The following is a 13,257-nucleotide window of genomic DNA, read 5'->3' on the forward strand; positions in this document are numbered from 1 at the left end:
CAAAAGACTGATCCAACTGTTTTAATCGTTTTGTAAAAGAAGCTTGATTCACATCTGGACAGGTAAACTGATCATTATGGTCCAAGAACCAACGAGGCCTCAGCAGACAACCCTCTGGTCTGTAACAGGGTATTTGAGCAAACTCACATTTTTTTAGATGATTGTTTTAAGACGGTTAAGAAGCTTAAATGCAAATTTAGTTTTAATGGGAATACTTTCTAACCCAGTTAAAGTGGCATCAGTTTAATAAAACACTCAGGCCTGAGCAGTATTTTTTAGGAATAATTTATTGCCAGTAGGAAAGCGTGAGCTTGTGGCAGTATTCCATAAAAACTTAACAAGACCGTAGCGTTGCTCCGACTCACACAGACACATGAAAAGGTGTCCACGAATAACTCCGCACTATAAATATACTGGGTCCCATTATCTTGCTGGAAAAATAAAGAAGTTTCAAAGTCAAAATGTACAAACAAATACAATAAAACAAGATTATGCAGTCGTTCTCTGAAGACCCATGATGAAATGAAGACGGTAAACTTTACGAGTACGCTGTGATCAGAAAAGCCACGCTCCTCTCGCCCTTTTTTTTTCTCTTTGTGACTGTAAGCACAGAATGGCTGATATCACACAATTTGACTCAGTTTTCATTGAAAATAAAAGCATAGAATATCTACAAAACCTAGTAAACTTTCAAATCAAAACTGTACATTAAAATTTACACTTAAAACCACGATTTGTATAAAAACTGCTGTATCGTTTATAGAAATAAAAATATTGTCACAAGTTTTCTTTTTTCATGATACCTTTTCGTTGTCGTTTGAAATGTTGATTCATCCACTTCCTGTCTGAAATAAAAACTTGTTTAAAGAGGACGTATTATGCTTCGCTTGAGCTGTCATGTAGAACTCACAGAAAAAAGGATTTTATTTAAATAAATCTTTACGCAGCTGTTCAGTTCATCTTTGTTTGTGTGAAAAATGAGCAAACTTGGTTCTGTTGTAGCTCCGCCTCCCTAACTGCTCATTTACTTCTGATTGGACGATTTATTTTAAGCTTTCAGTTTAATGTAAATTTGTGAAGTTTAATTTTTTTTTTTAAACAAACAGCAACAACTCAAATCCATCTACAAATACAAAAGCCCTAATTTGGATTAAAAAAATGTATATAACCCTTATTTTACAGGGAGAAATTAATTTTTTAAATAAAATAATTTGAATTTAAAATGCAGTAAATTGCCTGTTGCTGCTACTAAATATCAAAAACATTTTATTGAGTAATATGTCATCAAATGAGTTTAGATTTTAAAAACTGTCAGAATAAATACACTTAGCTAAAAATGAACCATTTTGACTTTAATCGTGTGCAGAATCTGATGACCACAGCTGATAACGTCAGAATAGTTACATTATTTTAAACATTTTTAATGTTTTAAAGCTGACATTCCAGCACACTAAAATAAATTAAAAGCATAATATGTCCCCTTAAGAGTAAATCCAACTCAAAGGTGCAGGAGGTGATCTAAGCTACAGAGCAACTCCTCATCTCCTCTGACCTTTGACCCTTCAGTCTTCTCTGTTTGTATCTGGTGCTCTTTGTGTCCACGGACTGTGCGTGTTTAGTGTTGGGGGCTACCATGACGTGTAGCAGTGGGTTCAGGCACTTTTGTTTGGATCCAGTGTCAGACTTCAGTGTGCTGCTGGGAGCTCAGCATCGGGATGGACAGCTGGTCGAGGTGGCCTTCGTCACCACTCTCGTAGTCGCTTATCATCACCTCGGACTCCTCGCAGCAAGCTGACATGTCCGAGCACGAGGCTGTGGACGTGTACAGAGACATGGACATGTTGTCCAGAGCCGACGAGTCAAAGTCCCGACTACAACCTAAAGCGTAGCCCCCTCTGTAACCACCGTTGCCCATGGTGGAAGCAGGTGTGATGGTGGCGGAGGTGGAGGAGGCGCCTTGGCCCTCAGTGTCGCCTCCGTCACTTGGGTAAGAGTGGTGCGGCAGGTACTGGTTGAGGCTGTAGAGCTGCGGCAGAGCTGGGCGCTGATGGGTCGCGCCGGTACCTGGACCGGGTTGGTCCAAGTCTCTGCTGAGAGAGCGCAGCGTGTCGCTGTACTCCGGCAGAGGGGGCGGCGGCAGGTCATCGTTAACAGGGAAGTCCTCCGGCGGGGGAGGGAAATCACTCTCGATGTCGAAGCCGCCCGGGTAATAGTCGGTGTCGATGGCGCTCGAATCGCTGTACTGAGGGGCGGGGGGCTCCACAACCTCATAATGCGGAAACTCCTGGATTCCAGGAAGTTGAACACTTGGCATCCAATCAGATGTGTCCCAGTGATATCCTGTAAGATAATGCCACAGATTAGAGAGCTGCTGTGAAAGAGCGTTCCTCTAAATGTTAACGTTAATAAATCCACATCATGCAGGAGTCAATCACAACAAACACAAAGATTCACCACCTCACTGTCCTCACAGCTTCTTCACACACCCGTTTTAAATACAGACACAAACACATTAACAGATACAGGTTACACACTAAAGAATGATTTGAAAAAATTGAGTTTAGACGTCATAATACTTATTAGCTTGTGTTAAAGATTTGCTTTGGAAATTATATATATTTTTGTTTCCAAAAAATGTGTTCAATGTCATCTCGAGTGAAGCTTTGTACTTCATTACACTTCTGCATTTAAGGTGATTAAATCTAAAGACTTTAAAGCAAGTTTTAGTCAAGTGGTGTAAAACAGCAGCAGATAAAATTATTTATTAAAAAAAACACACTTTCTATATGTTTTAACATACTGATAACTTAGTGTAACAGTAGTCCCTTGATACTTGGGGGTTCAACTTTCCCACACTCACTCTTTCACGGGTTTTCAACGTAAGATTTTACACAACACATGACTGGAGATGGGGAAAGACAGACCCCACCTCTTGCCCCCTCCTTCCTCTTTCTCTGCTGTGACAGATAACCTCAGAAAGAGAAAGGAGGGGGTGGGGTCCGTCTTATAACTGAGTGAGCCGCATTCAGCCACTCTCTCTCTCTTTTAAACTGATTCAGTTTTATTTTTCCACCTAAGCATTTTCTCAGATATTCTACACTTGTTCATCTGTGCCCCCTCCTTTCTCTTTCTCTGCTGTGACAGATAGCCTCAGAAAGAGAAAGGAGGGGGCAGGGGGGGTGTCTGTCTTATACCTGAGTGAGCTGCACCCAGCCACTCGCTTTTTTAAAAACTGATTCAGTCTTTTATTTTTCCACCTAAGCATTTTCTCAGATATTCTACATTTATTCATCTGTGCCCCCTCCTTTCTCTTTCTCAGGCTGTCTGTCACAAAAGAGAAAGAGAAAGGAGGGGGCAGGGTCTATCTTTTCTCATCGTGTATCAAAGACACACAACAAGCAGGCGTGCAACAGACAGCCTCAGAAAAAGAAAGGAGGGGCGGGGTCTATCTTTTCTCATCGTGTATCAAAGACACACAACAAGCAGGCGTGCAACAGACAGCCTCAGAAAAAGAAAGGAGGTGGCGGTGTCTGTCTTATACCTGAGTGAGCCTCATGAGCAGCATGGATTGTTTATTTAAAATAATCAAGCGTGATCCGAACTGAGCCTCGATGGCCAGCCCGCCCGCTTTTGGGGCTCAATAACTGAAGCACCAATCTGCTTGCTCTCTTTTGCTGTGCTCTTTTACAGCATTTAGAGGGTTTAGAACATTGTTAAGAACATTGCAGGAGTGCGGGAAGGGTTTATAAAGCCTTAATATATTTAAATACTAAAATAAATATAACATCCCTACTTGGTAGATTTTCACCTATAGCAGGGGTGTCTGGAACGTAACTGCGATAAGTGAGAGACTACTGTATTACCATCCCTAATACTCTACTGTAGCTGTTTTCAGCTCAAAAACATCTGCTTCACCTGAGAGCTACGTTTCCTCTGACACAGCTAAGATCTGAAGCTGTACCATATCTCCAAAATAATTGGAAATTTTCCTGTATAATCAGTATTGTCTTGTTTGTTTGGCTCCTCTTTGCTTCTTCAGAGTGAGATGTATGAATTATTCGGTACATCCTTGTCAGATTGTTGTAGCAAAACATTACAGAAGAGCACAGAGGTACTGATACACGTGGCAGTGAAGTGTTTAGCTGCCATCTGTCACAAGACAAACAGTGCATGTCAAACATAGGTTCTGACCCCTGAAGCCAAAAACGTGTCACGATGTGATGCATCATTGAAACCATTTCAAATAACGCCACCATTATTCTATATTCATTTATTTATTATAATATAAGCCTACAGCGGGGATCAAGCTGAAGTGACTGTTTAACCACAAATCTGCTTTATCATAGAAGCCTAATATTTTTCATTCTCACCAGAATAACTATTTCCTTAGGTAATGGCAATGATGTTACATTAATGTTGTTATGATAATGAAATGTGGTGTCATTTATCTTTGGAAAGTTTCTTTTTTCGTATCCATTGTCTACCTTTTTATATGAAATGCTACAACTAAACTAAACAAGATTAAAATGAGCAATGACAACAAAAAAAGACTGCTTTGAGAACCTTGATGTCCAAAAAGGGATTGAGTTCATATAAAATATGCATTTTAGGGGCAGCGATGCTTCAGTACAAAAAGTGTAGCTAAATATCGTTGGACGCAGTCGACTGGTGGCCAGCCAGTGCAGAGGGCATCACTGACAGAGGTGGAGGTGTCATTTTTGACATGTGTCGTACACAGCCTGTGTTTTTGTCTTTACTGTGTGAATGTTTATGAAGCATTCACTCTATTGTGATCCATTTTTCTTCTGTAGGTTTTCAGCGTGATTCTCCTCCTGCAGTTTTGAAGCTATTTGAACAAATCATATCAAAACGTTCAGCTCTTTCAGGATAATCCTCCTATGACTTTTGGTATTGGTGAAAAACTTTAGCTTTTTTTTTTTAAATTTAGCCTTTTCTGACATTTTTTTCTCATATAAATGAATTGAGCTCATTTTACATCCTTTACATATTTAGATGCGTTTACAACATTTTACAGCTCCTTTCACATTTGTTTCTTGTTCAGCATCTTTCAGGTTCCTTGTGCAATTTTCATTCAGCTACTTTCAGCTAATTTCAGCTGCTTTTTCAGCTGTTTTGCACTCCTTTCAGATTCTTTCTGCTAACTACAAAATTTTTATGTTTCCTTTAATTTCTTTCTGCTAATTCCAGCTTATTATGTTCCTTTTAGCTTATTTCTGCAAGTTTCTGTATTTTTGCTATTTCAGCTACTATTTAGCTGTATTTAAGCTAATTTTAGCCTTTTTAGCTAATTCAATTTTTGCATTCATTTAAACTTTTTTCAGCTTAATTCAGCAAAAATGTGCTCTCTCCACTTACTTCTGGTAATCTAAGCTTCTTTCTGCCTTTTACTTTTCAGCTGTTTTTTTTTTTTTTTTTTTTCTAATTTCAGCTTTTTTCAGATAATTTCCACTTTTTTGTGCTCATTTCTGCTTCTTTCAGCCTAATTGGGCAAAGACGTTGTTTTTGCTTTCTTCTGGTAATTTAATCTTGTTTGAACTTTTCTGCTACTTTTTAACCTTTTTTAAGTTAACTAACTTTTTTAGCTAATTTCAGTTGTTTTCAGATAAATTTGTGTTTTTTGTGGTAATTCTTGCTACTTTCAGCCTAATGAACTTCGTTTAGCTCATTTCAACTTGTGCTTGTTTCACTTTTTTTCCTGCTAGCTTCAACCTTTTCTGCTATTTCAGCTACTATTTCACTGTTTTTATGCTATCAGCTAATTCCACATTTTTGGAGCTCTTTTCAGCTCTTTCCACTTCCGTCTGGTAGCTTAAGCTTATTTCTGCCTTTTCAGCTACTTTATGCTAATTTCAGCTTTTTTAAAACTAAATTTCCTAATATTTGTGATAATTTCTGCTTAATTTAGTAAGTATGTGTTCTTTCTGCTTTCTTCTGCTAAAGTGGACTTATTCTTCTATTTCAGCTACATTTCAGCACGTTTTTTCAGCTAATTTTAGCTGTTTTTCAGCAAGTTTTTCTGCAATAAGCATTCACACTGCATTTTCACAGGAAATGCAATTTCTCTAGTTCACTTTGACTTTATTGTAGGTTTTTTTATTTCTGCAACTATTTCACTAAACCAGTCAATTTACAAAACAAATTATGATCTTTTTTTCAAATGTCAAGTAAACCTTACATCTTACAAACTTCAAGAAAATAAATACGCACTAACAAAAAGACAATATTCCTACTTGGTTCCTATGTAACACCTTTGATCATGCGACATAAAGTTGTCACAAGTTTAAAACCATGCAAGCGAGAGATAAGTAACCCTACCAGGAGAGACATGATCCCACCCCCCACTCTGTAAAAAACTACCACCTATACTTCACCTTACAGGGGACATATAACACTCATCTCTCCGTGTTAGTGGTTAAATGTTAAGACGAGATCAGGGAGACACCGGCGACCACCACACAAATAAAAGATGTAAAAAAGTCACCTCTTGGGTTCTTGAGATCATGAGTCAAAAAAGACTCTTTACACGAGGCAAGATGGGGAGAAAGACAAAGAACAGGTCATAATAAGAAATCTAAAAGACACAATCAGCTGAGAACATGATTGAAACGAAGACAATGAAGCACTTAATGAGAGACAGGTAAACGAAAACACAACACGCTGCCATTTTCCTAAACAGACTTCAGCTGGTGTGTAATCACAAACAGCCACAGCAGAGACTCAACATTAAAGAGCCGCCTCTTTCATTTTGGATTTGAAGTTTTTTATTTATTTCACTTAGCAGCCACGTTTAAAACACGGACTTGGATTAAGGTTGTTTGTCTCGGAGAATGGCAGCGTTACCTACACTCCACATCCAAACATCGAAGCGGATGGAAGCTAGAAGAGTACCTTCTCGCTCCACCGTGTCAACAAAAGAGTTGACAAAGTGGATGACTGTCACAATGGAGGCTTGTGAGGAGCAGAGGGGGGGGAGTCAGAAAGATCTCGCATTAGTACAAATATCTTTATGAAAACAAACAACGTGGCTTGAGTGATGGCAACACAAATCTCACTGACGTCGTCACCAGGCACACTTTTTTTTGGTCTTTTCTACATCAACACTGAATCTCGGTGGGGCACAAGACGATGTCAGAGGCTAACAAAGCATGTGTGTTTGTTCACAGCAGGGAGATGAGGGGAGGTCTGGCTTTGATTGTGGGTGATAGCACACAACAACAACAACAACAACAACAACAACAACATAGTGAGGAGCTAGAGGGTGCCACTGACAGTACAGATGGAAGAATCTGTGAAATTCTCCAGAGATGGGAACACGTTTCTGTCCCCACACAGGAAAACAAGCTGCTGTGTGGTTGAGAAACTGCTCCTCTTTCAGATTTGGATTTACTTCAGTTTTTTTTAAAGATGAAGGTAGTGATGACAAAGTTATATCAAAGATGACAAGTGGTAATCAAAAATGAGGGTATGTGAAAAAATGTGAGGCAGTAAATAAATGATCTATACCCATGTGTAACGTTCTTTGATGTTTGTCTTAAACATCCATTTGTTGCTACAGTTTGAAAAAAAGAAAACAGAGAAACATAAAGCAGCATGCTTATGAATCAAAAAAAGGTCCAAATAAATGATGTGATGAGTGATTTCTAGACAGAACGAGCTGCTTCATGACAGTTATCAAACTTCATTTGAAGCAGAACTCGGAACGAATTAAAGAACAAAGAATTAGATTCAAAATGTTTCTTTCTTCTTTCAGACACAATCCCAGGAGAATTACACAGGACAGGTTATGACTGCTTCCGTCTGCACCAACAGTGACGGAGGACTTACAGGCTGGACCCCCCCACTACTTAAAACCTTGTTCTGGATCTGTGGACTGATTTGATCCATATGGGAGCTGAAGCCCCGCAGCAAAAAAAGAGAGAAGAGACATGTGACCCCCACAGCTGCTGATGGGTCATCAGTGCAGAACATGCAAATTGTCATCAACAAGTTACAAAAGAAAACATTACAAAATGTTTGTTAAAAACCATTCAAACTAGTGTCTTCAGATTCGTTCTCTCTAAAGTGACTCAAAGGATCAGGTTCAACATGGCAGCGTACCGTTGTCGTCGCAGGACTCTGACTGGAAGGAGCTGAGGGAGTGGACCTCTGACATGCTGCCTCTGGTGTTGTACGGCTGACAGGCACTTTCCTCCACTGGCTTCTTGGTCAGGCACGCGTCCAGATCCACCACTTTAGCTGCGAAACAAAACAAAACACAACAAAAAAACGTTCAAATGACAGGATGTCGCTTTGGAGACAAACCAGGTAAGTACTGTGACCCAGAACAAATTTAAATGTTGAAAACACAAAATTATCCTGTCAGTTCGTGTTAGGAGTTGTATTTTTCTACATTTGAGTCAATAAAAATGCCAATTTAGTGGAATAAAGGTAAAATTATATGCACCAAATTCCCAGTAAATCTATAATGAACTTCACTGCCTTAATATAAATTTGGAAAAAGTCGTATACAAAGCAAAACGTCAGTAATTTTACATTTAAGTTAAAATATAAACAACAAAAGCATTATTCAAAGTACAGAATTTGGTGCTGATTATACGTTAATGAGTCAACTTCTACAGACAACACAATGAAGAAATAGATCCTGAAAATTACAGTCAGTTACTGCTAATCGTTACATAACTGCTTTCATGCATTTGTCACGTCTAGACTGGACTATTGTAATGGTTTATTATCTGGGTAACAAATAATTCTTTAAAACATCCTGATGCATGCTCAATAATCCAGGTAGAAAAATCCAAAAAAGTTCAATCTGGTCCTCTGGACATTCAAAAAAACAAAAAACAAAACAAAGCAAAAAAATATAGAAACATTTGAGACGAAACGTTTCCATATTTTTTTGCTTTGTTTTGTTTTTTTGAATGTCCAGAGGACCAGATTGAACTTTTTTGGAATTCTTTAAAATGTCTTCAGTTGATCCAAAATGCTGCTGCCAGAGTCTTAACTGGAGTTAGTGGGAGAGATCATGTCTCTCCAGTTTTAGCTTCTCTCCATTGGCTCCCTGTCAAATTCAAAATAGAATTCAAAATCTTACTTCTAGCCTACAAAGCTCTCAACAACCTAGCTCCATCTTATATTACAGATCTTATTGTTCCATATTTTCCTAACTGAGCACTTTGCTCTCAGACTGCAGGTTTACTTGTGGTTCCTAGAGTTTCCAAAAACAGAATGGGAGGAAGATCTTTCAGTTATCAGGCTCCTCTCTTGTGGAACCAACTTCCAGTTTCTGTCCGTGAGGCTGACACATTAACCAGTTTTCAGACTGGCATTAAGACTTTCCTTTTTGATAAATCCTATAGTTATAGTTGACTTGTCATTAAGCTTAGACTACTGGAGGACAAGTTGACTTCATTTCCTTAAATGAATTGTTAAAATTAAATTGTTTTCATTTGATATTATTTCTATCTTAACATGTGATTCTTGGCCTGCCATTGTGTATCTATTCCTCTCCAACACAGCCAGTCGAAGCAGATGGCCGCTTGTCCTGAGCCTGGTTCTGCTGGATATTTCTTTGGGAGTTTTTCCTTTCCACTGTCGCCTTCATGCTTGCTCAAGAGGAGAGTCTGTGATGAAGTTAAACTCAAAGCAGTCTGCTCCTCAGATAAATAATGTTATTAACTTATTTTTTATATAAATTAATGTTTCTGTTCGGTGCCCTGAGATGACTTCTGTTGTGACTTGGTGCTATATCAATAAACTGAATTCAATTGAATAATCATAATAATTAAGATACTATCTTTGAATAAAGATTAAAGCTAAACTTCCACCATTTATAGTAAAAAAAAAAAAAAAAAAAAACACATTTAGGATTTTTGTTACAGGTACATTTATTTGAGAAAATTACTGTTTGGCCATCCTTTACTCTTAAAACTCATTAAATAAATCACATCATCATTGGTACCCTGATGTCGTCCTTTAACAAAATAAGATAAAAATGTATCCTCCAGAAAGAACGGTCCTGGTGTTTTGTCAGAACAAATATGAGCAAAAGCTCATCTGAAATGCATCGCAGCACGTCTGGTTCAATCGTCGTTTAGAACGGTCACAATCGAATCAGCTGGAACACAAATCATTAATTTGAAGAGATTACTTCATTATTTTGAGACCCCGTTTCATTATACTAACTCATGGGACGTAAATATATTTTGTCATGCAGCTTTAAACACTTAACTCTCGTTAACTGATTCTGTTTTGTATCAAAATGTGATTTTTTTTTTCCCCCATCAGCAAAGAAATAAATATCCTGAGGCTCAGTCTGTTGAGAATTTTAGTTCAAGTTTTCTGTTGTTTTTGTGAAAACAAGATTTTATTTCTCTGGATGTTTAACTGTATTTTTACTTCATGAAAATATTTCAACTTGAACAAGCAATTCATTTGAGTTTTCAACTGAATCTGTGGAATAACACTGCCGCTGTAACACACCCCCCCCCCCCCCCCCCAAAAAAAAAAAAAAAAACTGTGAAGTTTGTTTCTGTGCTTTTTAAACTCATACTCGTGTTAGAAGTTATTTTAGTCATTTGAGATTTCCTCAAACATCACATCCAGGTAAAGAAGAGGTGGCGACAGAAGCAAACTTACTGTCATAATCGTAGTCCCAGTTGGGCTTCTGGATGGAGTCGCTGTCCGACACAGAGTTAGAGGGAGGGGGAGGAGGGAGGTTGGGTGCCACGCTGCACACAGCCACTGTCTTACGATGTCCGTGCACAGAGTCTGGGTTGAAGGTGGTGAACTCTGGATGTTCTGGGATGGTTGAACCCTCGAACGAGTTTCTGTCCAAGTTGTTCCTCGAGTCGCTCGGAATGCTGGGCGTGTAGGAGATGGGCCGGACGGGCACCTGAGGAGGGATGTCCGAGTAGATGTTTTTGTTGAGTTTGGAGTCAAAGTAAGGTCTATGGAGGAAGGAGTGGGGCACGCTGGAACCTCCTGGATGTTTGTCATTGTCGTCTGTCTTCGACTTGTTGTGGCAGGCCTTCTTACGGATGATGATAAAAAGCAAGACAAGTATGAAGATGCTGGAGACAAAGACCACGATGCCAATCACCTCCTCCAAGCCGATGTTCCAGGAGGTGGAGACAAACTCGTTACGGACCTCGGCATGGAGTTCGCAAATCTGTCCGCTGAAACCCAGCGAGCAGTTACACTTATACGAGCCATATGTGTTGTGGCACTGGCCTCCGTTGGTGCAGGGGCTCTTGATGCACTCATCCACATCACTCAGACACCTGGACAAAACATCAGGACTCAGTGAGACGGATGACAAGAAGCAAAACACAGAAAAGTATGAACCCAAAACTGACATACCTGTCTCCCTGGAAACCTGCTTCACACTCACACACTGGACCGTCCAGGCTGTCGATACACTTTCCACTGTTTTTACAGGGGTTGTCTCTGCAGTATGGACCTAACTGACACCTGAAATCATAATAAAATACACAAGAACTCTGAGGACTCATTTTCTGAAGTGGACTTTGTATCTCAGGACATGCCGTCAGTGTGTACGATGCGTGACTCAGGAATGAAAATGTTCATATTATAAGACAACGGGTACCTCTGTCCTGAGTACTGTCCTCTGCACTGGCAGTAGAAGTCATCTGCTCGAGGAATGCAGGTGCCGCCGTATAGGCAGGGGTTGGACGCACAAGGACTTATGGTGATCTCACAGTGTGTGCCCATGAAAGAGGCAAGACACTTACAGAAGTAGCCTGAGACATTAATACAGGATACGGTTAATGAGGAAGTGACCCTGAGCAGGTTGCAGTGATTGCAATGAACTAAGCAGGGGACAGCTTACCTCCATTAGGCAACGAGGTGCAGCTCCCTCCATTGGTACAGGGGTTGCTAGAACAACTCTCGGCTGGTGAGAGGGCACAGCCCGGAGCAACATCCACAATGTCCTCCAGCATGGCGTAGGCCCGGTGAGTTCTGGTGTTGAGAGGCAGTTCCTGACCGTTCAGTGCCATGGCCTCCATGCAGCCACGGAGCCCGTTGGTGACGGGGAGGCTGCGTCCAAGGCGAGGGGAGCTATGCTGGCGGATGTAACCGCCAAAGTAAATTGTGTTGTCGAGATTAAGCGTGCGCAGAGTGCCGGGAGCGGTGCCGGAAGCAGCGTGCACCCGATCCAGCACCAGTTTGGCGTAGTTGCCATCCACTTCCAGTGAAACAGAGTGCCATTCTCCATCGCTGACTTGAGCGCTGTGGACCGACACCAGGCCAGGCCCGCTGCCACAGTCAAATTTGTACTGCAGACGACCGTTTACGATCTGTTTCAAAGACAATAAAAGCTGCATTAAACAAACTAAACATGCATTATATACTGAATTGAATATCGTATGTAATAAAATTAGTTTTTTGTTTGATAATTAGATTAATTAGGATTATTCATACTGACTAATCAAATTACTGTCATAGATAAGGCTCTGACAAAAGGTGCAGTCATTAAGCTTTCCTCATTAAATAGTGAAAATACCAGTTTTAGTGATAGAAAAACAACTTTATGCATCCAAATAACATTTTGTTGAAAGATCTAAAATACACTCTCAGTGGATATAAAAACCTTATAAGGTAGTTTATTAATAAAAAAGCAGTTTCTGATTTAGTCGGGGGGGGGGTTGTCTGGCATGCAGACTGCTTTACTAGACAGACTGAAAAGGGAATGTGTGGAAAACTGCTGTCTGTTTCCTTCTCACATCTAAAATAGCCCGTGTGTTGTTGTTTTTAACTCAGCACTACATTCTTATTTATAATCTTCCATGTGAAATGAGCCTTTCTGAACCCTTCAGCTGAGTTGGTTCATACACAAAGCTCACTGGGCTCACAGGGGGAGGGGGAGTGAGTTAGGTCAGTTGCATGAACACTAAGCTCCTCTGATATAGAGATGATGGATATTAATAAGAAACTCAGGTGTATTTTGGCTTGTGTATGACTGTCAGTGTTACCCATTTTATTTCAAAGAGGCTGAGAGAACAATTGATATAAGTGAGCTGAGTGGGGAAACTGGACATGTCTCACACACCTCTAGGATGCTGTAGTCCGTTCCCTTTGCGTACATGACTGTAGCGTGGCTGGAGAAGGTCCTGAGCCTCAGAGAGAGTTTCATCAGCTCCTTGTTCTCATTCTCCATCAGGTGGTACTTCACATAACCACTTCCACTAAATGTCAGCGAGTGGCCATCTGGTACAA

At 40.0% G+C, this 13,257-nt stretch overlaps 1 protein-coding gene across 1 annotated transcript in view; it reads right to left on the reverse strand.

The window, feature by feature from the left end:
* Positions 1 to 271: 271 nt before the first annotated feature.
* The window catches only part of fat1a (FAT atypical cadherin 1a), a 100,441-nt gene continuing 87,455 nt past the window's right edge, over positions 272 to 13,257 (reverse strand). The window contains exons 23-31 of the mRNA XM_037689933.1: positions 13,091 to 13,248; positions 11,870 to 12,338; positions 11,627 to 11,780; positions 11,380 to 11,490; positions 10,657 to 11,300; positions 8,119 to 8,256; positions 6,910 to 6,969; positions 6,503 to 6,538; positions 272 to 2,340 (exon numbers count right to left, since the gene is read on the reverse strand). Of these exons, the coding sequence (XP_037545861.1) occupies positions 1,679 to 2,340; positions 6,503 to 6,538; positions 6,910 to 6,969; positions 8,119 to 8,256; positions 10,657 to 11,300; positions 11,380 to 11,490; positions 11,627 to 11,780; positions 11,870 to 12,338; positions 13,091 to 13,248 (2,432 nt within the window). The 3' untranslated portion in view covers positions 272 to 1,678. The remainder of the gene's footprint in view (positions 2,341 to 6,502; positions 6,539 to 6,909; positions 6,970 to 8,118; positions 8,257 to 10,656; positions 11,301 to 11,379; positions 11,491 to 11,626; positions 11,781 to 11,869; positions 12,339 to 13,090; positions 13,249 to 13,257) is intronic.

This window comes from Nematolebias whitei, chromosome 16 (assembly GCF_014905685.2).
Source record: "Nematolebias whitei isolate Nwh7 chromosome 16, NemWhi1, whole genome shotgun sequence".
Taxonomy (NCBI): domain Eukaryota; kingdom Metazoa; phylum Chordata; class Actinopteri; order Cyprinodontiformes; family Rivulidae; genus Nematolebias; species Nematolebias whitei.